We start from the raw sequence: 23,481 nt of genomic DNA, 5'->3' as shown, positions 1-23,481 counted from the left end.
CCTCAACATTGACTCCGGACCCCATGAAGTCTCATGGCATCAGGTCAAACATGAGCAAGGAAACTTCCTGCTGCCTACCACCAGCACCACCGCCGCCCCCCCCCCCCCTCCCCCCTCAGCTGATGAGTCAGTACTGCTCCATGTTGAACACCAGTTGAAAGAAGCACTCAGTAGCAAGGGCACAAAATGTACTCTGGGTGGGGACTTAAATGTCCATCAGCAAGAGTGGCCTCAGTAGCACCACTACTGACTGAGTCCTAAAGGACGTATCTGCTAGACTGGGTCTGCGGCAGGTGGTGAGGGAATCAAAAAGAGGGAAAAACCTACTTGACCTCGTCCTCATCAGTCTATCTGTGGCAGATGCATCTGTCCATGACAGTATTGGTAGGAGTGACCACCGCAAAGTCCTGTCTTCACACTGAGGATACCCACCATTGTGCTGTGCTAAATGAGAGATCTTGAACAGATCTAACAACTCAAAACTGGGCATCCATGAGGCACTGTGGGCTATCAGCAGCAGCAGAATTATATTTAGCCACAATCTCATGGCCTGGCATATCCCACACTCTACCATTACCATCAAGCCGGGGGACCAACCCTGGTTCAATGAAGAATGCAGGAGGGTATGCCAGGAGCAGCACTAGGCATACCTAAAAATGAGGGGTCAGCCTGGTGAAGCTACAACACAGGACTATTTGCATGTCAAACAGCGGAAGCAGCATGCAATAGACAGAGCTAAGCAATCCCACAACCAACAGATCAGATCTAAGCTCTGCAGTCCTGTCACATCAGTTGGTGGACAATTAAACAACTGACAGGAGTAGGAGGCTCCACAAACATCCCCATCTTCAACGATGGGGGAGCCCAGAACATCTCAGCCTCCTCCTAAAATCCCCAGAATCACAGATGCCGGTCTTCAGCCAATCCGAATCACTCCATGTGATATCAAGAAATGGTTGAAGGCACTGGATACTGCAAAGACTATGGGCCCCCACAACATTCCAGCAATACTACTGAAGACTTGTGCTCTAGCTCTAGCTGCGCCCCTTGCCAAGCTATTCCAGTATAGCTACAACACTCGCATCTACCCGGCAATGTGGAAAATTGTCCAGGTATGTCCTGTGCACAAAAAGGAGGACAAATCCAACCCGACCAATTACCACCCTTTCAGTCTACTATTAGTAAAGTGATGGAAGGGGTTGTCAACAGTGCTATCAAGCAGCACTTACTCAGCAATAACCTTCTCAGTTTGGGTTCCGCCAGGACCACTCAACTCCTGACCTCATTACAGCCTTGGTCTAAACATGGACAAAAGGGCTGAACTCAAGAGGTGACGTGAGGTGAGAGTGACTGCCTTTGGCCTCAAGACAGCTTTTGACCAAATATGGCGTCAAGGAGCCCAAGCAAAACTGGAGTCAATGGGAAACAGGGGGAAAACTCTCTGTTGGTTGGCGTCATACCTATCACAAAGGAAGGTGGATGTGGTTGTAGGCCCAAACATCTTCAGCTGCTTCATCAATGACCTTCCTTCCGTCATAAGGTCAGAAGTGAGGATGTTCGTAATGATTGCACAATGTTCAGCACCATTCGTGACTCCACAGGTATACTGAAGCAGCCCGTGTCCATATGCAGCAAGACCTGGACAACATCCAGGCTTGGGCTGATAAGTTGCAAGTTACATTCACACCACACAAGTGCCAGGCAATGACAATCTCAAACAAGAGAGAATCTAACCATCTCCCCATGACGTTCAACGTCATTAGCTTTGCTGAATTCCCCACTATGAACATCCTGGGGGCCACCATTGACTAAAAACTGAACCAGCCACATAAATGATGTGGCTACAAGAGCAGATCAGAGGCTGCGAATCCTGTGGCAAGAAACTCACCTCCTGTCTCCCCAATGCCTGTCCAAGGCACAAGTCAGGAGTGTGATGCATGGGTGCAGCTCCAACAACACTCAAGAAGCTCAACACCACCGAGGATAAAGCAGCCCACTTGATTGGCACCCCATCCACCACCTTCAACATTCACTCCCTCCACCACTGACGTTTAGTGACAGCAGTGTGTACCATCTACAAGATGCACTGCAGCAACTCACCAAGGCTCCTTTGACAGCACCTTTCAAACCCGTGACCTCTACCACCTGGAAGGACAAAGGGCAGCAGATGCATGGGAACACCACCACCTGCAAATTCCCCTCCAACCCACAAACCATCCTGACTTGGAACTATATTGCTGTTTCTTCAATGTCGCTGGGTCAAAATCCTGGAACTCCCTTCCTAACAGCACTGTTGATATACCTACACCCCAAGGACTGCAGCGGTTCAAGAAATATAGAAACATAGAAAGTAGGAGCACCTACTCCGCCATTCAAAAAAGATCATTGCTGATTGTCTAATTCAGTACCCTGTTCCCACTTTTTCCCCATATCCCTTGATCCCTTTGGCATTAAGAAATATATCTATCTCTTTGAATATATTTAATGATTTGGCCTCCACCGTCTTCTGCGGTAGAGAATTACGCAGGTTCACCACTCTCTGAGTGAACAAATTTCTCCTTGTCTCAGTTCTAAATGGCATACCCTGTATCCTGAGACTGTACCCCTGGTTCTGGACTCCCCTGCCATCGGGAGCACCCTCCCTGCATCTAGCCTGTCTAGTCCTGTTAGAATTTTATAGTTTTCTGTGAGATCCCCTCTCATTCTTCTAAACTCTAGTGAATATAGGCCTAGTCAACCCAATCTTTCCTCATATGTCAATCCTGCCAGGAATCAGCCTAGTAAATCATCTTTGCCCTCCCTCCATGGCAAGAACAACTAAGGAGACCAAAATTGCACACAATACTCCAGATGTGGTCTCACCAAGGCCCTGTATAACTGCAGTAAGACATCCTTGCTCCTGTACTCAAATCCTCTTGCAGTGAAGGCCAACATGCCTTCCTAATTGCTTGCTGCATCTGAACGCTTGCTTTCAGTGACTGGTGTACAAGGACACCCAGGTCTCATTGCACCTCCCCCTTTCCCAATCTATCACCATTCAGATAATAATCTGCCTTTCTGTTTTTACAACCAAAGTGGATAACCTCACATTTATCCACGTTATACTGCCTCTTCCATGCATTTGCCCACTCACCCAACTTGCCCAAATCACATTGGAGCCTCTTTGCATCCTCCTCACAGCTCACTTTACCCCCCAGCTTTGTGTCATCTTCAAACTTGGAAATGTTACATTTAGTTCCCTCGCCCAAGTCATTAATATATATTATGAATAGCTGGGGCCCAAGCACTGATCCCTGCGGTACCCCACTAGTCACTGCCTGCCACCCGGAAAAAGACTCGTTTATTCCTACTCTCTGTTTCCTGTCTGTCAACCAATTCTCAATCCATGCCAGTATATTACCCCCAATCCCATGTGCTTTAATTTTGCTCACCAACCTCTTCTGTGGGACCTTATCAAAAGCTTTCTGAAAATCCAAATACACCACATCCACTGGTTCTCCCTTATCTATTCTACTAGTTACATCCTCAAAAAACTCCAGTAGATTTGTCAAGCATGATTTCCCTTTCGTAAACCCATGCTGATTTTGCCCAGTCTCGTTTATGCTTTCCAGGTGTTCTGCTTTCACATCCTTTATAATAGACTCGAGCATTTTCCCCACTACTGATGTAAGGCTAACTGGTCTATAATTCCCTGTTTTTTCTCTCCCTCCTTTTTTAAATAGTGGGCTTACATTTGCCACCCTCCAATCTGTAGGAACTGCTCCAGAGTCTATAGAATTTTGGAAGATGACCACCAATACATCCACTATTTCCAGGGCCACTTCCTTTAGTACACTGGGATGTAGATTATCAGGCCCTGGGGATTTGTCAGCCTTTAACCCCATTAATTTCCCTAGCACGGTGTTTTACTAATACTGATTTCCTTCAGTTCCCCCCTCTCATTAGACCCTTGGTTCCCTAACATTTCTGCGACGTTATTTGTGTCCTCCTTTGTAAAGACAGAACCAAAGTATGTGTTTAGTGGTTCTGCCATTTCTTTGTTCCCCATTAGAATTTCCCCTATTTCTGTCTGTAAGGGACCAACATTCGTCTTCTCCAATCTTTCTTTCTTCACATATTTATAGAAGCTTTTACAGTCAGTTTTTATGTTTCCCGCAAGTTTACTCTCATACTCTATTTTCCCCTGCTTAATTAACCAAGAAGGTAGCTCATCACCACCTTCTCGAGGGCAATTAGGGATGGGTAATAAATGCTGGCCTAGCCAGTGACACCCACATTCCCCGAACAAATAAAAAATAAAGCTAAAGTTAACAGAGTGTGGAGTATGGGAAGTCAGTCAAGTGAACGTTGGAATAGACCCATCTAGAAGTGACCAAGGCATAATTGAGGGTTTTAGCAATAAATGGGCAGAGGTGGAGCAAAGATGGATAATGTTGTGGAAGTGGAAGTAGACAGTCCTTATGAAAGGATACAGGGGTTGAAAGCTCAGCTGCGGGGTTGAATAGGATGTCAATAATCTGATTCAGCCTCAGACAGTTGTTGGTGAGTGGGACAGAGTCAGTGGCAAAGGTATGGAGTTTGTGGCAGGGACTGAAGGCAATGTTGCCAGTCTTCCCAATGGTGCTCTGATGCCTAAAGTAGGAAACTTCAATCCAAGACTGTGGGCTGAGCTTTTAGCCCCCAATGGGTACAGGCATGGAATTTCCCACCACCGGCATGCCATTTCCCTGGCTCCATCCCACCCCGGGTCATTTTCCCGGTGGGGGGTGGAGGGGGCGGCAGGGCTACCCGCCCGCAAGCTGCGAATAACCAATTGACCTAGTTAAGGGCCTATTAAGGCCTGTTGTCGGAGGTCGACTGGAGTTTTCCAGTTGGCTTCCAGTCCCCAGAGGCAGTGGGAAACAGGGCAGCTGCCTGGAGACAGCCTCTCAGCCACAGATCAAGGGGGGACCTCCCTGCCTGACTGGCTTCAACTGGGATCTCCCTCCATAGTGGTGGCCTGGCTCAAAGGCCTTTTTTTTATTTTAAATTTTAAAAAGTTGGAGAGAGGATGCCTCGATCTTGGGTGTCCTCTCCCCGACTTAACCTGTAAGGCATCCTGCTGCTGCTTCCAAGCTGGAGGGCTTCCTATTGGTCCTCCAGCTTCGAGAGCCCGCCTGCCATTTTTAATTGGACAGTGAACCCGCACTCTGGCCATTAAGTGGCCAATTCGGGGAAAATCACAGGTGAGTGACTGTTCTCCACACAGTGCGGCCTTCTTACCCCATTTAAGCCTGATGACGGGGTCCCGAAGACTGCAGGGAAAATACTGCCCCCGTATGTCAGACAAGCAGTCTTAACAGGACAGAGGCAATGGAGGGGTCAAGAGAGACAGTGGAGAAGTTAAGTGGGTGTCATCAGATTAAGTACAGAAGCAGATCCCCCGACTGCAGTTGTGGTCACCAAGGGGCAGCTTGTAGATGGGATAAAGGAAAGGGACCAGGGATGGATCCTTGGGAAACTCTGGAGGTAATGGTGCAGGTTGGAAGAAGATATTGCTGGAGAAGCTGTGATTATATTCAGATTAGTAAGATTGAAACCAAGCAAAGGCAGTCTTCCTTCCTTCCCAAATCATTAATAAGAGTATCAAAATGAAGCTAAAATAAGGAGGGAAAATATGTTAAATATCATGACTAATGGTATCAAGCTGAACTGAAATCCTTGAGGATTTTTTTTTGTTTCACGGTATCTGCTTTTTAATGTTTGGTTGCTTTAACATGATTGGTTTGTCGTTTTAGATGAAGGATTGTGGGATACATTTGTGAAGGATATCCCTAGTGATGCAACATCGCATGTGGTTAGCCGGGATCAACTGAAGCAAGGAGTGAGCTATGAATTTCGGATCATCGCAGTCAATCAGTTTGGATATGGGGAACCAAGCATGCCATCCACTGTGAGATCAGGTAATTGACTGATTGTTCTACTGGCCGCTTAGCCCAACCAATTGCTCTTTGTGGGAGAATGGATTGATGGAGAGTGAATTCTCCCGGATGGTCTTGTCCACTTCCTATTGGCAGGTTACAGAGCTTTGACAGAATCCTGACTGTTATCAAGCTGTCGCTTCATCATCTTAGTAAGAGAATATTAATGGTGCAGAGGATCAATATAAGAAGAAAAAATAGAACCACGCTCACCTCTGATTTGATTTTTAGCTTTTTCCATCCTTTATTTTGTCTTTTTAAATGATTCCAGTAATATCAACTTTGCGTGCACGTGTGTACATGTGAATCTTGGTGTGTATATGTGCATCTGTATGTGTGTATTTGATCACATTTGTTCTGGATTTTGTAAACGTGTGTTTTGGTTTCTACTGCCAGCTATTTTCCATTCTGCTGTGAGAGAACAGAACATTAATGAAAACTATATTGCAGTTTGATAGTAATTCAAGGTTGCCATCACTAGCTGCAGCATTTGACCCATTCAGTAACACTGTATATTTATTTTATAAAATAAAGGAATGCTTTAATTTTTTTAGGACTTTTCTATAATTTAAGCATCTCCAACAATTTTTACTCACCAACAGTTGAAGGCACTGCAATGTGTGGATAGAATAAATGTGGAGGTAGAGGAGTGTCTGGACAGTTTGCTCCAGACTTCAATCACACCTTGTGGAGAGGCGCAGGATCGGAATGGGGTTGGTGTGATGGATAGCATACAGAGTAAAAGGAACCCAGATGAGATAGACACCGAGGATCTGCAGAAACTGATCTATCCAATAGGTACAATGTACTTGCTAACTGAGAGGATAGAAATGAAGACTGTCAGAAAGACAGCCAGAATGCTGACCATGGCATATCGGAGCAGGAAGCTGTCCAAAGAGAGACGGTGGGGAAGTGTAATGTGGTAGTTGTAGTAGATTCAATAATTAGGGGGACAGTTAGCACACTTTTGTAAGCAAGATTGAGAGTTCCTTATGGTAAGTTGCCTATCTGGTGCCAAGGTGAGGAATATCTCGAACCGACTTGAAAGAATATTTGGGGGGGTGGGAGGGGGATGTGTGTGGGGAGGATCTAGTCATTGTGATCCATGTTGGGACCAACAACATAGGAAAGAGGAACTAGGTGATAAATGAAACAAAAGGACTTCAAAGGTTATAATCTCTGCATTATTACCCAGGCCACGTGCAAATTGTCATACCGATAAGCAGATTAAGCAGATCAAACATAGCTGAAGGAGTGATGTGAGGAAGAAGTTCAATTTCAATGAACACTGGCACCAGTACAGGGACAGGAAGGAACTACACCATTGGGATAGACTCCACCTGAACTGGCTGGGACCATGGTCCTGGCGGAAAGACGGAATAGGGTGGTCACAAGGCCTTTAAACTAGTAAATGGGGAGAGCTCTCAGGTGGAAAAGGTAGCATAAACAATAATACTAAGACAAATGAAAGGCAAGAGAGTATATAACAGTCAGAAATTGAGCTTTAGGCACTACAGGTAAAGGGAAAACTAATTAAATCAAGAGAGAGAAATAAGTGTGAAAAAAATTAGAGCAGAAGGACAGCATAAGGCGTGTGGCCCAAACAAGCAATCTTTTCAAATGCATAGAGTGTAAGGAACAAATTGAATTGCAGATGCAAATTCAAATTAGAGGGTACAACTTGGTAGCCATTACTGAGACATGGCTCAAGACGATCAGGACTGGGAACTGAATGTAGCAGGTTATGAGATCTACGAGAAGAATATGAAAACTAGTAGAGGAGGAAGAGAATTGGTGATTAAGGATGAAATAATTTCAGTGATAAGAGAGGATGTAACAAAAGACAATCAGGCAGTGGAGGCTCTATGAATAGAATTAAGAAATAGAAAAGGATTTAAGACTGTAGTGGGAGTTGTGTATAGACCCTCTGATAGCAGCTGTGAAGTGGCAGAATATATAAATGCAGAGATTGAACTAGCATGTAGCAATAGCAGAGTGCTTTTAATGGAGGATTTAATTTTCATCTATATCAGGGTCAGCAAACTAGGTCATGTCAGAAAGGGAGTGAATTTTTTGAGTATATTCAGGATAATTTTCTGCAACAATATGTCCTCGAACCAACAAGGGGTGGGCCACCTTAGATTTGATAATGAGTAATGAGCCAGATTTAGTTAACAGCCTAATGATGCGTGAATATTTATCTAATAGTGATCATAATGTGATCAAGTTCAACATTGTGTTTGGAAAGGAGAAATACGAAACAGATTCTTGATTTACGTAAGGATGACTGCAACAAGATGAGACAGAGACTATCTACAGTAAACAGGATGAATCTGTAAATGGATAAATCGACTGAAGATCAGCGGGAGGTGTCCAAAAAATAATTTAATGTGATACAGAGCCAGTTTATACTCCTAAAGGGGCAAGAGCTCTACTTGCCGAAAAAGAAGCCATAGACGATAAAAAAGGTAAGGGTCAACATAAAACTAAAGGAAAACACAAAGATCCCCAAAATAATTAAGGGCTACGAAAAGGGAATATGAAAAGAAATTTGTGATAGGTATCAGAATCAACACAAGATATTTACAATGTCACAAGAGTTTTTTTTATTGAACTCTAAGAATTCTACGTACTTTTAAAAGACTGAGAAAAAGGATTGTTGGCGAAAATTGAATGCTGATACTTGGTGTTTGAACCGAGTGCAGACTGCAAGGCATCTGTTTCCAAGCAGCTCAACAGAGAAATGATAGGAAGATTTATGACTGTCACATGACTTGATTGTGGGGTTTAGTTTCACTTTTGCAGTGTGAAAAAGACCAGGGAGCTGGAAGCAGCTAGCTGGCTAGGACCTGTGTTTGCAGACCAAAGAAAAGACCTACTCTCTGAAAAGAAGATGTGCTTTTCTTGGAAAGTACTCCTACATTTGGCTGTGGTCTGCCTAGAAAGAGAAAAAACACAGGAAAAGAGGAGTTGCTGCACTCTGTGGAGAAGCACTGCTTTGCAGAGAGGAAGGCCTGCAATTTTAAAGGTAGCAGATTCCTATTGCCTCCAGTCTCTGAAAAATCTCTGCCTCAAGAGGGATTCCTTTTGCCTCATCCAAAAAGCTGAAGAAAGCTTCTGTTGCCTGATTGCTACTTCAAAATCCAAGTAGACCTGTTGCTACACCCTTTTGGTGAAAGACCTGTGTGATGCCTGCTGCAGACAAATTGCCTTGAACGCCTACCCATCACAGACTGTTTGACAACCTTGCCTGGAGAGACTTCAAGTGGCACCTGACTATTCGACTCTGGGACACCTCACCGACCTGGAAATATCCTGCCAGAGCATTACAACCCAGTTACTTTATTATTCCTAAGAAACAGTTGTAAAAAGAAAAGCCTTTTTACGCATTTAACTGGTTTTTGAATGTATGTGTGTGCATGAGGATTAGGAAGAATAAAAAGTTATAAAATCTTTTCATATATAGATTTATCTCATTATTGATTAAGATTTAGTTCATCAATAAATAGTTAATTTTGCTGTTGTTTAAAGAAACCTGGTTTGGTGTGCTTTATTCTGGGGGATAAATAAAGTGTTTAATTTGGCTATTTTTCCGGTAGGTGGGAAACTTTATTTGATATGCTATGACCTGTGGATTTGTGGGACTGAATTAACAGTACGTTACTCCTGTCTTGATCGTAACAATGAAAACAATGAGGGTGATGCAGCAATGTGTCCTCTTGAAAACTGATAATGACGATATTATAAATAAAAATAAGGAAATGGCAGAGGACATGTTGAATAATTACTTTGCATCAGTATTTACAGTAGAAGGAAAGGATAACATGTCGGACATGCCAAGGAAACTAATGTTGAATCAGGGACAGGTCTCACCAAAATTAATGTAATAAAAATAACGGTAATTAAGAAAATAATGCCACTAAAAGGTGACACATCTCCAGGACTAGACTGTTTCTGTTCCAATGTTTTAAAGGAAGTAGGTTGGAGGGGGAGACCATGGTGGTAATGTCACCGGGCTAGTAATTCAGAGGCCTGGGCTAATGCCCTGGGGACACGGGTTCAAATCCCACCTCGGCAGCTGGTGGAATTTAAATTCAATTAATAAAAAATCTGGAAATGAAAGCAAGTCTCAGTAATAGCCAAGAAACTATCATCGATTGTCGTAAAAACCCATCTGGTTCACTAATGTCCTTTAGGGAAGGAAATCTGCTGTCCTTACCTGGGCTGGCCTACATGTGACTCCAGACCCACAGCAATGTGGTTGACTCTTAACTGCCCTCTGAAATGGCCTAGCAAGCTCAGTTCAAGGGCAATTAGGGATGGGCAACAAATGGTGGCCTTGCCCACATCCCAAGAAAGAATAAAAAAAAGTGAGAGCATTGTAATTCAGGAACCGTTCCTTTACATTGGAGAATTGCACATGTCACTCCACTATTTAAGAAAGGTGAGAGAGGGAAACAAGGGAATGATAGACCAGTTGACCTAACATCTATTGTCGTGAAATTACTAGAGTCTATAATTAAGGATAGAGTGACTGAACACCTTGAAAATTTTCAGCTGGTCAGAGAGGGCCAGCATGGATTTGTAAAGGGTAGGTCATGCCTCATGAAACTTTTGGAAGTTTTTGAACAGGTGACTAAAATAGTGGACAGGGGAATGTCTATGAATGTTATTTATATGGACTTCCAGATGGAATTTGATAAAGTCCTTCACAAGACACTGTTAAAGTTGAAGCTCATGGAATCGAAGGTGGTTAGAAAATTGACTAAGTAGTAGGAGACAGAAAGTAGGAATAAGGGGCAGGTACTCCAACTGACAGGATATGACTAGTGGCATCCCAAAGGGATCTGTATTGAGGTTCAACTATTCACTATATTTATTAATTATTAATGATTTAGATGATGTGATAGAGAATCACATATTAAAGTTTGCTGATGACACAAAGATAGGCGGCATTGTAAGCAGTTAAGATGGAAGCATAAAATTACAGAGATAGTCATGGATTAAGCAAAGCCGTGGTAAATGGATTTCAACATAGGCGAATGTGAAGTTATACACTTTGGATTTAAAAAGGATAGATCAGAGTGCTTGCAAAATGGCGTAAAGCTAGAAACAGCAGAGATCCAAAGAGCCACAGCTATAGAAAATAATCAAAAAGACTAGAATACAAGTGGGTGGAAGTTATGCTGCAGCTATATAAACCACACCAGAAGTACTGTATTCAGTTCTGGGCACCGCAAAGAAGGATATATTGGCCTTGGAAGGAGTGCAGTGCAGATTTACCAGATACTCGAACTCTAAGGGTTAAATTATGATGAGAGATTACACAAATTAGGGTAATTTTCCATGGAATTTAGAAGGTTAATGGGTGATTTTATTGACGTTTTCAAGACGTTAAGAGGAACAATTAGAGTAGATAGCGAGAAATTAATTTCGCACCATTTTTGTAGTCCTACATCAATGGTGATGAAGGACTAGGGTCATAGCCTGAAAGTTAGAGCCAGGATTTCAGGAGTGAAGTTAGGAAACACTTCTACATGCAAAGGGTGGTAGAAATTTGGAACTCTGTTTCGCATGCTGCAGTTGATGCTAGTTCAGTTGTTCATTTTAAATCTGATTGAACCATGGAAAAGTTATGGCACAGAAAGAGGCCATTCAGCCCATCGTGTCTGCGCCGGCTGAAAAAACTAACTGCCCAGCACCTGGTCCGTAGCCTTGCAGGTTACAGCACTTCAAGTGCAGGTCCAGGTACCTTTTAAATGAGTTGAGGGTTTCTATCTCTACCACCGATCCGGGCAGTGAATTCCAGACACCCACCACCCTCCTGTCCCCTCTAATCCTTCTACCAATCACCTTAAATCTGTGCCCACTGATAATTGGCCTCTCCACTAGGGGAAACAAGTCCTTCCTGTCTGCTCTATATAGGCTCCTCATAATTTTGTACACCTCAATTAAGTCACCCCTCAGCCTCCTCTGTTCTAAGGAAAACGACCCTAGCCTATCCAATCTTTCCTCATAGCTGCAACTTTCAAGCCCTGGCAACATTTTGGTAAGTCTCCACTGTACTCTATCCAGAGCAATTATGTCCTTCCTTTAATGTGCTGACCAGAACTGTACGCAATACTCCAGCTGTGGCCTAACCAGCGTTTTATGCAGTTCCAGCATTACATCCCTGCTTTTGTATTCTATACCTCGGCCAATAAAGGAAAGCATTCCATATGCCTTCTGCACCACTTTATCGACCTGTCCTGCCATCGTCAGGGACATGCACTCCAAGGTCTCTCACTTCTTCTACCCCTCTCAATATCCTCCCGTTTATTGTGTATTCCCTTGCTTTATTTGCCCTCCCCAAATCCCCAAATCTCACACTTCTCCAAATTGAATTCCATTTGCCACTTTTCCACCCACTCAACCAAACCATTGATATCATTTTGGGGTCTACAGCTATCTTCTTCACTATCAACTACATGGCCAATTTTTGTGTCATCTGCAAATTTCCCAATCCTGCCTCCCACATTTAAGTCCAAATCATTAATATATACCACAAACAGCAAGTGACACAACACTGAGCCCTGTGGAACGCCACTGGAAACCGCATTCCATTCGCAAAAACGTCCGTCTATCATTACCCTTTGTTTCCTGTCACTGAGCCAATTTTGGATCCAACTTGCCACATTCCCCTGTATCCCATGGGCTTTTATTTTTCTGACCAGTCTTACCAAAATCCATGTAGATCACATCCATTGCACTACCCTCATCAATCCTCCTTGTTACTTCCTCAAAAAATTCAATCAAGTTAGTAAGACACGACCTTCCCTTAACAAATCCCTGATTAACCTGTGCTTTTCTAAGTGACTGTTTATCCTATCTTTCAGAATTAATTCTAATAATTTGCCCACCACCACGATCAGACTGACCGGCCTATAATTATTTGGTCTATCCCTTGCACCCTTTTTAAACAATGGTAAAACATTTGCAGACCTCCAATCCTCTGGTATCTCACCTGTATCTAATGAGGATTTGAAGATGATCCTCAGAGATCAGCTATTTCCTCCCTGGTGTCCATTAACAGCCTGGGATGCAATCCATCAGGCCTTGATGATTTATCCACTTTCAAGGTTGTCAGACCCTCTAGTACTTACTCTCTCATTATGCTTATCTTATCTAATATTTCACACTCCTCTTTTACTGCATTAAAGGCCTGCTACCCGACCCGAACCCGATGGAACCCAATGACATGTGTCGGGTTCAGGTCGGGTTGGGCCACTCTTCTAAGTCTGGCCTTCGGGCTCGGGTCGGGTCTGGCTGGGTCCAGGTCGGACACACACAGCAAGGTAAGTGTTAAAAGTTAAAAACTTGACTGAGCTGCGAGTCCGGGACGTCAAGAAGGGAAACTGAGGCTGCACAGTGAGTGTGTGAGCGTCTCTATGACATCATCACGCTCATGCTGCAGCTTCCGGCAGATTGGGAGTTGGAAGGTAAGTGGAGGGAACATTGCAGTGGTTGGGTCGGGTTGGGCTCGGGGGGGTGGGGGGAATGGAGGGCTCGGGTCCCATGTGGTTCCGTCAGGTTCGGGTCGGGTTTTTTTTTGGTCACTTGAGCAGGCCTTTAGTCTGTATCATCCCTCTCCTTTGTGAAGACAGAGACAAAAAACTCATTAAGAACCCTGCCCCACATCTTCTGCATCCACGCATAAGTTCCCTTGTATATTTCTGATAGGCCCTACCCTTTCCTTAGCTATCCTCTTGCTCTTAATGTACTGATAAAACTTCTTTAGGTTTTCCTTGATGTTACCTGCCAATAATTTTTCATGTCCTCTCTTTTCTTTCCTAATTTCCTTTTTTACTTCACCCCTGCACTTTCTATACTCCTCTAGGCTTTTTAAACTATTTAAGTAATCTAAGTTTTCTTGTGACCATCATATGCTTTCTTTTTCTGCTTTATCTTGCCCTGTAGGCTTCTAGATAACCAGGGAGCTATAGATTTGGCAGTACTACCTGTTTTCTTTGTGTGGACATGTCTACACTGTGCCTGTAGAATCTTGCTTTTGAATGCCTCCCACTGGTTTGTCACTGATTTTCCTTCAAATAGCTGTGTTTAGTCCACTTTCACCAGATCACCTCTCAGCTTCGTAAAATGTACCTTCCCCCAATTTAGAACTTTGACTCCTGTTCTGTCCTGGTCCTTTTCCATGATTATGCTAAAACTAACTGTATTCTGGTCACAGTCTCCAAAATGGTCACCCACTGCTACTTCATTCACTTGCCCAGCTTCATTTCCTAAATCTAGAATTGCACCCCCTCTCGTTGGGCTTGTTGTGTGCTGGCTAAAAAAGTTCTCTTGAATGCAGTTCAAGAATTTTGTGCCCTCTGTGCCTTTCATACTGCTTGTATCCCAGTTGATATTAGGGTAGTTAACATCAAAGAACAAAGAACAGTACAGCACAGGAACAGGCCATTCGGCCCTCCAAGCCTGCGTCGATCTAGATGCCTGCCTAAACTAAAACCTTCTGCACTTCCGTGGACCGTATCCCTCTATTCCCATCTTATTCATGTATTTGTCAAGATGCCTCTTAAACATCGCTATCGTACCTGCTTCCACCACCTCCCCCGGCAGCAAGTTCCAGGCACTCACCACCCTCTGTGTAAAAAAGACTTGCCTCGCACATCCCCTCTAAACTTTGCCCCTCGCACCTTAAACCTATGTCCCCCAGTAACTGACTCTTCCACCCTGGGAAAAAGCTTCTGACTATCCACTCTGTCCATGCTGCTCATAACTTTGTAAACCTCTATCATGTCGCCCCTCCACCTCAGTCGTTCCAGTGAAAACAAACCGAGTTTATCCAACCTCTCCTCATAGCTAATGCCCTCCAGACCAGGCAACATCCTGGTAAACCTCTTCTGTACCCTCTCCAAAGCCTCCATGTCCTTCTGGTAGTATGGCAACCAGAATTGCACACAATATTCTAAGTGTGGCCTAACTAAAGTTCTGTACAGCTGCAGCATGACTTGCCAATTTTTATACTCTATGCCCCGACCGATGAAGGCAAGCATGCCGTATGCCTTATTACCCTATTGTTTTTGCACTCAGAACTTTGCCTACATATTTGTTCTTCTATCTCCCTCTCACTATTTGGGCGTCTATAGTACACTCCTAGTAGTGTGGCTGCCCCTTTTTTATTTCTGAGCTCAATCCATATGGCCTCATTTGATGATTCGTTTAGCATATCATCCCGCCTCACAGCTGTTATTGATTCCTTGACCAATAATGCTACACCCCCTCCTTTTTTACCCCCTCTCTATCCTGCCTGAAAACTCTATCCAGGGATGTTGAGCTGCCCCTCTTTAAGACAAATTTCCTTTATAGCAATGATATCATGTTGCCACATGTCTATCTGTGCCCTCAGCTCAATGGCTTTATTTGCCATACGCCTTGCATTTAAATAAATACCTTTTAACACTGCCACATTCCTGTGCTGCACACTTATTAACTGTTGCTTCTTCTGTGTTTCAGAGTCACTCGCTAATGTTCTGCCTCCCATTCCCTGCCCTGATATGTCCTGTCTGAAACTGCCCTCAGGTTCCCATCCCCCTGCCAATCTAGATTAAACCATCCCCAACAACAGTAGCAAGCCTTCCTGCAAGGATATTCGTCCCAGTCCTGTTCAGGTGTAGACCGTCCGGCTTGTGCAGGTCCCACCTTCCCCAGGCTCCTTAGACAGCACCTACCAAACCCACAACCTCTACCAACTAGAAGGACAAGGGCAGCAAATGCATGGGAACACCATCACCTGCAGGCTCCCCTCCAAGTCACACACCGTCCTGACTTGGAACTATATCGCTATTCCTTCAATGTCGCTGGGTCAAAATCCTGGAACTCCCTTCCTAACAGCACTGTTGGTGTACCTAACTCACATGGACTGCAGCGGTTCAAGAAGGCAGCTCACCACCACCTTCTCAAGAACAAATAGGGCTGAGCAATAAATGCTGGCCTAGCCAGCGACGCCCACATCCCTTGAATGAATAAAAAAAAAGAACTGTTCCCAATGCCCCAGAAATCTGAAGCCCTCCCTCCTGCACCATCTTTCCAGCCACGTATTCATCTGGTGTATTATCCTATTTCTATACTCACTAGTACGTGGCCTTTGGAGTAATCCAAAGATTACTACCTTTGAGGTCCTGCTTGCTCATCTCTTTCCTAACTTAGTTTGCAGGACCTCATCCCTCTTTCTTCCTCTGTCATGGTACCAATGTGGATCACAACATCTGGCTGTGCACCCTCGCCCTCCAGAATGCTGTGTAGCCACTCAGTGATCTCCATGACCCTTGCACCAGGGAGGCAACATACTATCCTGGAATCACGTCTGCCACCACAGAAATGCCTACCTGTTCCCCTAACTATAGAATCCCCTACCACTATTGCTCTCGTGTCTTTTCTCTTATTTGTTAACCAAAACTAGGTATTACATATGAACATACGAATTAGAAGCAGGAGTAGGCCTCTCGAGCCTACTCCGCCATTGGATAAGATCATGACTGATGTGATTGTAACCTCGACTCCACATTCCTGCTACCCCCGATAACCTTTCACCCACCCCCCTTGCTTATCAAGAATCTACCTCTGCCTTGAAAATATTTGACGACTCTGCTTCCACTGCCTTTTGAGGAAGAGTTCCAAAGACTCACGACCCTCTGAGAGAAAATGTTTTCCTCATCTCTGCCTTAAATGGGCGACCCCTTATTTTTAAATAGTGAACCTTAGTTCTAGATTCTCCTTTCCACATCCATCCTGTCAAGACCCCTCAGGATCTTATATGCTTCAATCAAGTCACCACTCTCTTCTAAACTCCAGTGGATACAAGCCTAACACATCTAGCCTTTCCTCATAAGACAACCCGCCCATTCCAGGCATTAGTCTAGTAAACCTTCTCTAAACTGCTTCCAACACATTTACATCCTCCTTAAATAAGGAGCCCAATACTGTACACAGTATTCCAGATGTGGTCTTACCAATGCCCTGTATAACTGAAGCATAACCTCCCTACTTTTGTATTCAATTCCCCTCACAATAAATAATCACAATCTATTAGCTTTCCTAATTACCCGCTGAACCTGCATACTGACCTTTTGCGATTCATGCACCAGGACACCCAGATCTCTCTGCGTCTCAGAGTGCTGCAATTTTTCACCATTTATATAATATGCTTTTTTATTCTTCGTGCCAAAATGGACAATTTCACATTTTCCCACATTATACTCCATTTGCCAGATCTTTGCCCACTCACTTAACGTATCTATATCTCTTGTAACCTCCTTATGTCCTCTTCACAGCTTACTTTCCTACCTATCTTTGTGTCATCAGCAAATTTAGCAACCATACCTTTGGTCCCTTCATCCAAGTCATTTATATAAATTGTAAAAAGTTGAGGGCCCAGCACTGATCCCTGCAGCACACCACTCGTTACATCTTGCCAACCAGAAAATGACCCATTTATGCCTACTCACTGTTTCCTGTTAGCTAGCCAATCTTCTATCCATGCCAACATGTTACCCCCTACACCATGAGCCTTTATTTTCTGCAATAACCTTTGATGTGGCACCTTATCAAGTGCCTTCTAGAAATCTAAGTACAGTACATCGACCAGTTCCCCTTTATCCGCAGCACATGTTACTTCTTCAGAGAACTCCAACAAATTGGTTAAACATGATTTCCCTTTCACAAAACCATGTTGGCTCTGCCTGATTACCTTGAATTTTTCGAAGTGCCCTGCTATAACGTCTTTAATAATAGCTTCTAACATTTTCCCTCAGACAGATGTTAAGCTAACTGGCCTGTAGTTTCCTGCTTTCTATCTCCCTCCCTTTTTGAATAAAGGAGTTACATTCGCTATTTTCCAATCTAAAGGAACCTTCCACGAATCTAGGGAATTTTGGAAAATTAAAACCAACGCATTAACTATCTCACTAGCCACTTCTTTTCGGACCCTAGGAAGAAGTCCATCAGGACTTCGGGACCTGTCAGCCCACAACTCTAACAACTTGCTCAGTACCACTTCCCTGGTGATTGTAATTTTCTTGAGTTCCTCCCTCCCTTCCATTTCCTGATTTACAGCTATTTCTGGGATGTTACTTGTATCCTCTATAGTGAAGACTGTTGCAAAATACCTGTTCAATTCATCTTATTTTCCCTTATTAATTCCCCAGACTCACTTTCTATAGGACCAGTGCTCACTGTTAACTTTTCTTTAAATATCAATAGAAACTCTTACTATCTGTTTTTATATTTCTAGCTAGCTTTCTTTCGTACTCTATTTTTTCCCTCCTTATTAATCTTTTGGTCATTCTTTGCTGTTCTTTATATTCTGTCCAATCATCTGACCTGCCACCCATCTTTGCGCAATTATATTCTTTTACTTTAAATTTGATACTATCTTTAATGTTTTTAGTTAAGCACGGACAGTGGGTCCTCCCCTTGGAATTGTTCTTTCTCGTTGGAATGTATCTATTCTGAGCATTCTGAAATATCCCCTTAAATGTCTGCCACTACATCTCTGTTGACCTATCCCTTAACCTAATTTGCCAGTTCACTTTAGCTAGCTCTGCTTTCATGCCCTCATAATTGCCCTTATTTAAGTTTAAAATACTAGTCTTAGACCCATTATTCTCTCTCTCTCTCAAACTGAATGTAAAATTTAATCATATTATGATCCATATTAAGGGAAATGGGACAAAGGCAAGTTAATGGAGTTAGGTCAGGGATCAGCCATGATCTCATTGAATGGTGGAACAGACTCGAGGGACTAAATGGCCTACTCCTTTTCTTATGTTCAAGGTAGTGTATTATGTAAGCTTCAACATGTGCCGTACATAAGCTATATTGTGAATTTGTAATTCCTTGATATGCACATATTGGACTGAATTTATTTGCATTGGCGTGAGGGGCTAGATAATCGCTGCGAAGCTGTCTGCCATGGAACACGGCGCAGTAACACTGTTTTCCAATTTTATCGGAGGCGGGGAAGTACCTTGGCGGCATGACTTCCCAACATGACGGCATCATCATTTAAATGTTATAAATACTGCTTTAAATAAATTTGAATCTCATTCCCCGTGATCCAACAAAGGTTTCTCAATTTTGTGGTTGACATGCGGCACTCAGTTCCTCAACTTTCAATAGCTGGTGCCAGCGAGGTGAGAGTCCTCAGTGCAGGGGAAGGTAACCTCATTGGAGTTTGAAATGGGAAGTGGGATTTGCAGTAGCCATTACCGCTATGTTGAGTCTGCTAGGGGCCTGTGTGTGAATCGGTGGGGGAGCTCTGCAAGTGATAGTGTGTGAATTTGGGGAGGGGCCACCCTTGCTGTGACATCTGATATGGTCCGAATGATGCCTGGGGGGCTGCTTGCTGAGTGACAAATTTATTGCAAACCACAGAGATGTTCATTTAATAAGCTGCTGCTCAATACGCGGAGAGACTAAACGCAGGGCTGGCAGACTTTTAAAGATGGTGCCAGCACCTGCTCCATCATCAGGTCTCCATTGCCACCCATGCCACATGATTCGGGGGTATGGATGCCTCCGTTGTGCAAAGTGGCCACCCACCGTGTAATCGCAGTAGCGCAGCCGCTGACTTCACAGGCACAGCCGTCGCCATTTTACACACCTGCCGCTGCTCCTGGTGGCAGGATCATAAAATCCAGCCCATTGCATCCAGTCCCTCTGATTGCTCGCTGTGAGAAAATGCAGGGGGCTGAAGAATGAATGGTAGAGATATTTCATGTTAGCAGTTACCTACGTCTCGATTAAAAACAGAAAGTGCTTGAAATACTCAGCAGGTCTGGCAGCATCTGTGGAGATGGAAACAGAGTTAACTTTTCAGGTCTGTTTCTCTCTCCATAGATGCTGCCAGACCTGCTGAGTATTTCCAGAACTTTCTGTTTTTATTACAGATTTCCAGCATCCGCAGTATTTTGCTTATATTTTACTTATGTCTCGTTGTTTGTTGTGGATTTTCCTACAGCTCAGCTGGGAAATCCTCCATTTTATGAAGAGTGGTGGTTCCTGGTGGTGATGGCTCTCTGCAGCCTTATTCTCATTCTGCTCATGGTGTTTGGGCTGATCCTACACGGACAAAGCAAGAAGTACAAGAACAACACTGGTAAGATATTCACCACCATATACTATGGAGAATTGTAATCATTTTATTCTGTGTTGTTTTTAAATAGAAAAATTCAGAAGCGCAAACATGTCTCATAATCCTTTGCTATTAAATTATAAGTGAACAATTGATGCACATCTTGACATAGTCTTACTGTTTGTTTACAGTATCACAGTCCAGTAGACATTGGTAACACTCACGTCTTATATCCTCTCTATCATGTATTTCTCATCTCCCCTCCTCTAAAGTCCTCACAACCATCATCATAACCCAACTCTGCACTCACCTGTCTGAATCCTTTGAGTTTAATTTCCATGCATCAAGACCATTCTGTTCAATGTCACAAATGACATTATATTTGATATTAACAACAGCATGCAGCTTCTCCAAGGATATCAACAGTCGATCGCTCCATCCTACACTGCTGCCATTCCTCTCTGGTCTTTGTGGCACTACCCTACCTTTGTCCCATTGTTCCAGTTCTACCTGTGCCAATGGAATTAATTTTGCTCATTCCCTGTCTGCATAGTTAACCCTGGCATGCCCTTGGGCTCTGTCCTTTGTTGTTTGATAATCCTCAGTTACATACTGCCCCTTAGTGGCATTATTTGAAAGTACAAAATTTTATTTCATGTTTATGACAGCAATCCCAACTTTACCTCTGTGCCACTGCCCTTGACACCCTTTGTCACTGTGCTGTGTAGTTGCAATGGAGCTTGAACTTTCTCCATGTTAATGTCAGCAGGACTGATGCCGTCCTGTTCAGTTCTGGCAGAAACTATTCACTGAAGTTGAACTCACTGAGTTTAAAATCCTACATCCAATCCATTACCAAAATCGCCAGCTTCTACTTTTACAAAAGCCACAGTTGCTGCGAGACCTGCTAAGTGTTTCCAGCATATTCTGTTTTTGCTTCCGCTTTTACGATGACATCTACCTATGCCCCTACCTTATCTGCACTCTGGCCAAAATTCTCATCCATTTCAGGCTTGTTTTCTCTAGTGCTTCCTTATCTACATTCCAGGCTGAGCTTTATATAAATGCAATTCATCCAGAAATCTACTGTTCCTGTCTTATTCCTACCAAGTCCTATCTTTGCACCATTACTCTCTGATGTCATTAGCTCCCAGTCCCTGAGAATATTATATTCAATATCCTTGTTCTTGTTTTCAGATCGTTCCATAGTCTTCCCTATTTTCTCCAACTCTACATCCCAGCTTGCACACACTACTGTCCTGCCTCTGGTTTATTTGTATGTCCTCCTCTCTCCTGCTTGAACATCTTTGATCTGCTACACCCCTGCACTCTGAGAAGACCTTGCTATCTCTCTTCCCTCCTTCAAAAGCTTCCTATTTGACTATGCTTTCAGTCACCTGCCTGATTTTCTCTCCACTTCCTGCATGCATCCCCTGACCCTCTGTAAGGCAATTAAGGCTATAAGTTGTTGTTGGATCTTTACTTGATCTTCTTTTATGGTGTCTGTTGTAAAAAAAAAATTCATTTACCAGATCGCCCATTTTCGGATATTTGTACTCCACATACATCTATCTGCATACAAGATTGAGATAATCTGCTGCCATTGCACGTGTCAAAATTATTATAAAATAAAGAAAAAAAAGGCAGTCATTTTGTGCTTTTCTTTCTGAGCCGGAACTGGAAGTTTACAAGAACCTGCCGTTCTCAAGCAAACAGCAAATAAACTCTGATTGGCTGCAGATTGTGATTAATTACAACAATTGGACTTTGTGGCTTTGCATGTGGTCAGCATAAACACAGCTGCTTTTAATCACAGAAAATATATTGTGCAACCTGTCATTATAAAACAACATTATCATCTGATTCACAATCAATATTGCCCATAAGTAGTTTTTGAAAAATCTTTACATCATTGTGACTTTCCATTTTCCTTTTATTAAAATAAAAGCATTTAAGCTTGTTCTTCAACTCCTTACTTTTACTTGAACCGTATGTTTTATTTACAGTACCATATGTTGTTACACATAGCCACATGTTTAATCTTGCCCTGCAACAGGAACCAGGGCTAGATTTTCTGCCCATTAAATAAAAATGGACCATAAATCAAGCCCTCAAACAAGCTCCTTCTTTCTTTATTAACTGTAGCTATCTTGTGCTTTAGGTAAAAATAATACAAATGTGGAAGAAACCCTCACCTTGGATAACGGAGGGTTTACTGCACTGGAGCTGAACAGCAGACACCTGACGGTCAAGAGCAATTTTTGTAAGAAGAATGGCACCAGGTAAGGACTGACACCAGATTACGGCTGGGCTTTGTTTGTGCTTAGTGTTGCATTTAGACTGCAGTTTCCTCAGTGATTCTACACATGCTGAGCATCTCTCCCAATAGAAGGCACAGGGCAGGACTCTGAAATAAAAACAAAAAATGCTAGAAATACTCAACAAATTTGGCAACATCTGTGGAGAGAGAAACCGAGTTAACATTTCAGATCGTTGGCCTTTTGTTAGGATTGTCTGCAGTGTCCAAACATTTAATTTGACTTCAGGTAGATGTAAAAACTGCCCAAAGCATTGAAACACTTTTTAAACAAAATCAAAATACTGAAGATACTGGAAAAGTGAAAAAACAGAAAATGCTGGAAACATTGATCAGGTCGGTCAGCAGTTCTGGCTAAAGGTCATCGAGCTGCAACATTAACTGTTTCCGACTCCACTGCTACCTGACTTTTTTTTTATTTATTCCTGTGATGTGAGCATCGCTGGCTAGGCCAGCATTTATTGCCCATCCTTAATTGCCTTTGACAAGGTGGTGGTGAGCCCTCTTCTTGAACTGCTGCAGTCTTTGGGATATAGGCACACCCACAGTGCTGTTAGGGACTGAGTTTGAGGATTTTGATCCAGCAACAGTGAAGGAACGATGATATAGTTCCACATCATTGTATGATTTGGAGGGGAACTTACAGATAGTGGTGGTATCATGCTGCTCCTCCTCTTTTAGGCAGTAGAGGTTGTGGGTTTGGAAGGTACTGTCGAAGAACCTTTGGCAAGTTACTGCAGTGCATCTTGTATATGGTATACATTGCTGCCACTGCGCCAGTGGTGGAGGGAGTGAATATTTAAGGTGGTGGATGGAGTTCGGGCTACTTTGTGCTGTTGAGTGTTGTTAGAGCTGCAGTCGTAGGGAAGTGGAGAGTATTCCATCACACTGCTGACTTTAGCCTTGTAGATGGTGCAAAGGCTTTGGGGAGTCAGGATGTGAGTTACTTGCTGCAGGATACCCAGACTCTGACCTGGTCTTGTAGCCACAGTATTTATGTGGCTGATCCAGTTAAGTTTCTGGTTAACGGTAATCCCCAGGATTTTGATGGTGGGGAATTCAGCAATGGTAAA

General features: G+C 43.4%; 1 protein-coding gene across 3 annotated transcripts in view; it reads left to right on the top strand.

Annotated features, from left to right (window-relative positions):
• sdk1a (sidekick cell adhesion molecule 1a) overlaps window positions 1-23,481 on the top strand; it is a 973,689-nt gene that overhangs the window by 931,290 nt on the left and 18,918 nt on the right. For 2 of the 3 annotated variants that reach the window (XM_068055814.1, XM_068055813.1), the window contains 3 exons: window positions 5,778-5,942; window positions 19,978-20,115; window positions 22,253-22,373. In XM_068055814.1, the coding sequence (XP_067911915.1) occupies window positions 5,778-5,942; window positions 19,978-20,115; window positions 22,253-22,373 (424 nt within the window). Of the gene's footprint in view, window positions 1-5,777; window positions 5,943-8,168; window positions 8,225-19,977; window positions 20,116-22,252; window positions 22,374-23,481 lie in introns of those variants that run through there. The other variant, XM_068055815.1, reaches the window with a different exon arrangement.

This window comes from Heterodontus francisci, chromosome 24 (assembly GCF_036365525.1).
Source record: "Heterodontus francisci isolate sHetFra1 chromosome 24, sHetFra1.hap1, whole genome shotgun sequence".
Classification (NCBI taxonomy): Eukaryota; Metazoa; Chordata; class Chondrichthyes; order Heterodontiformes; family Heterodontidae; genus Heterodontus; species Heterodontus francisci.
The sequence above is the reverse complement of the archived record's forward strand: the minus strand, read 5'-3'. Positions and strand labels throughout refer to the sequence as shown.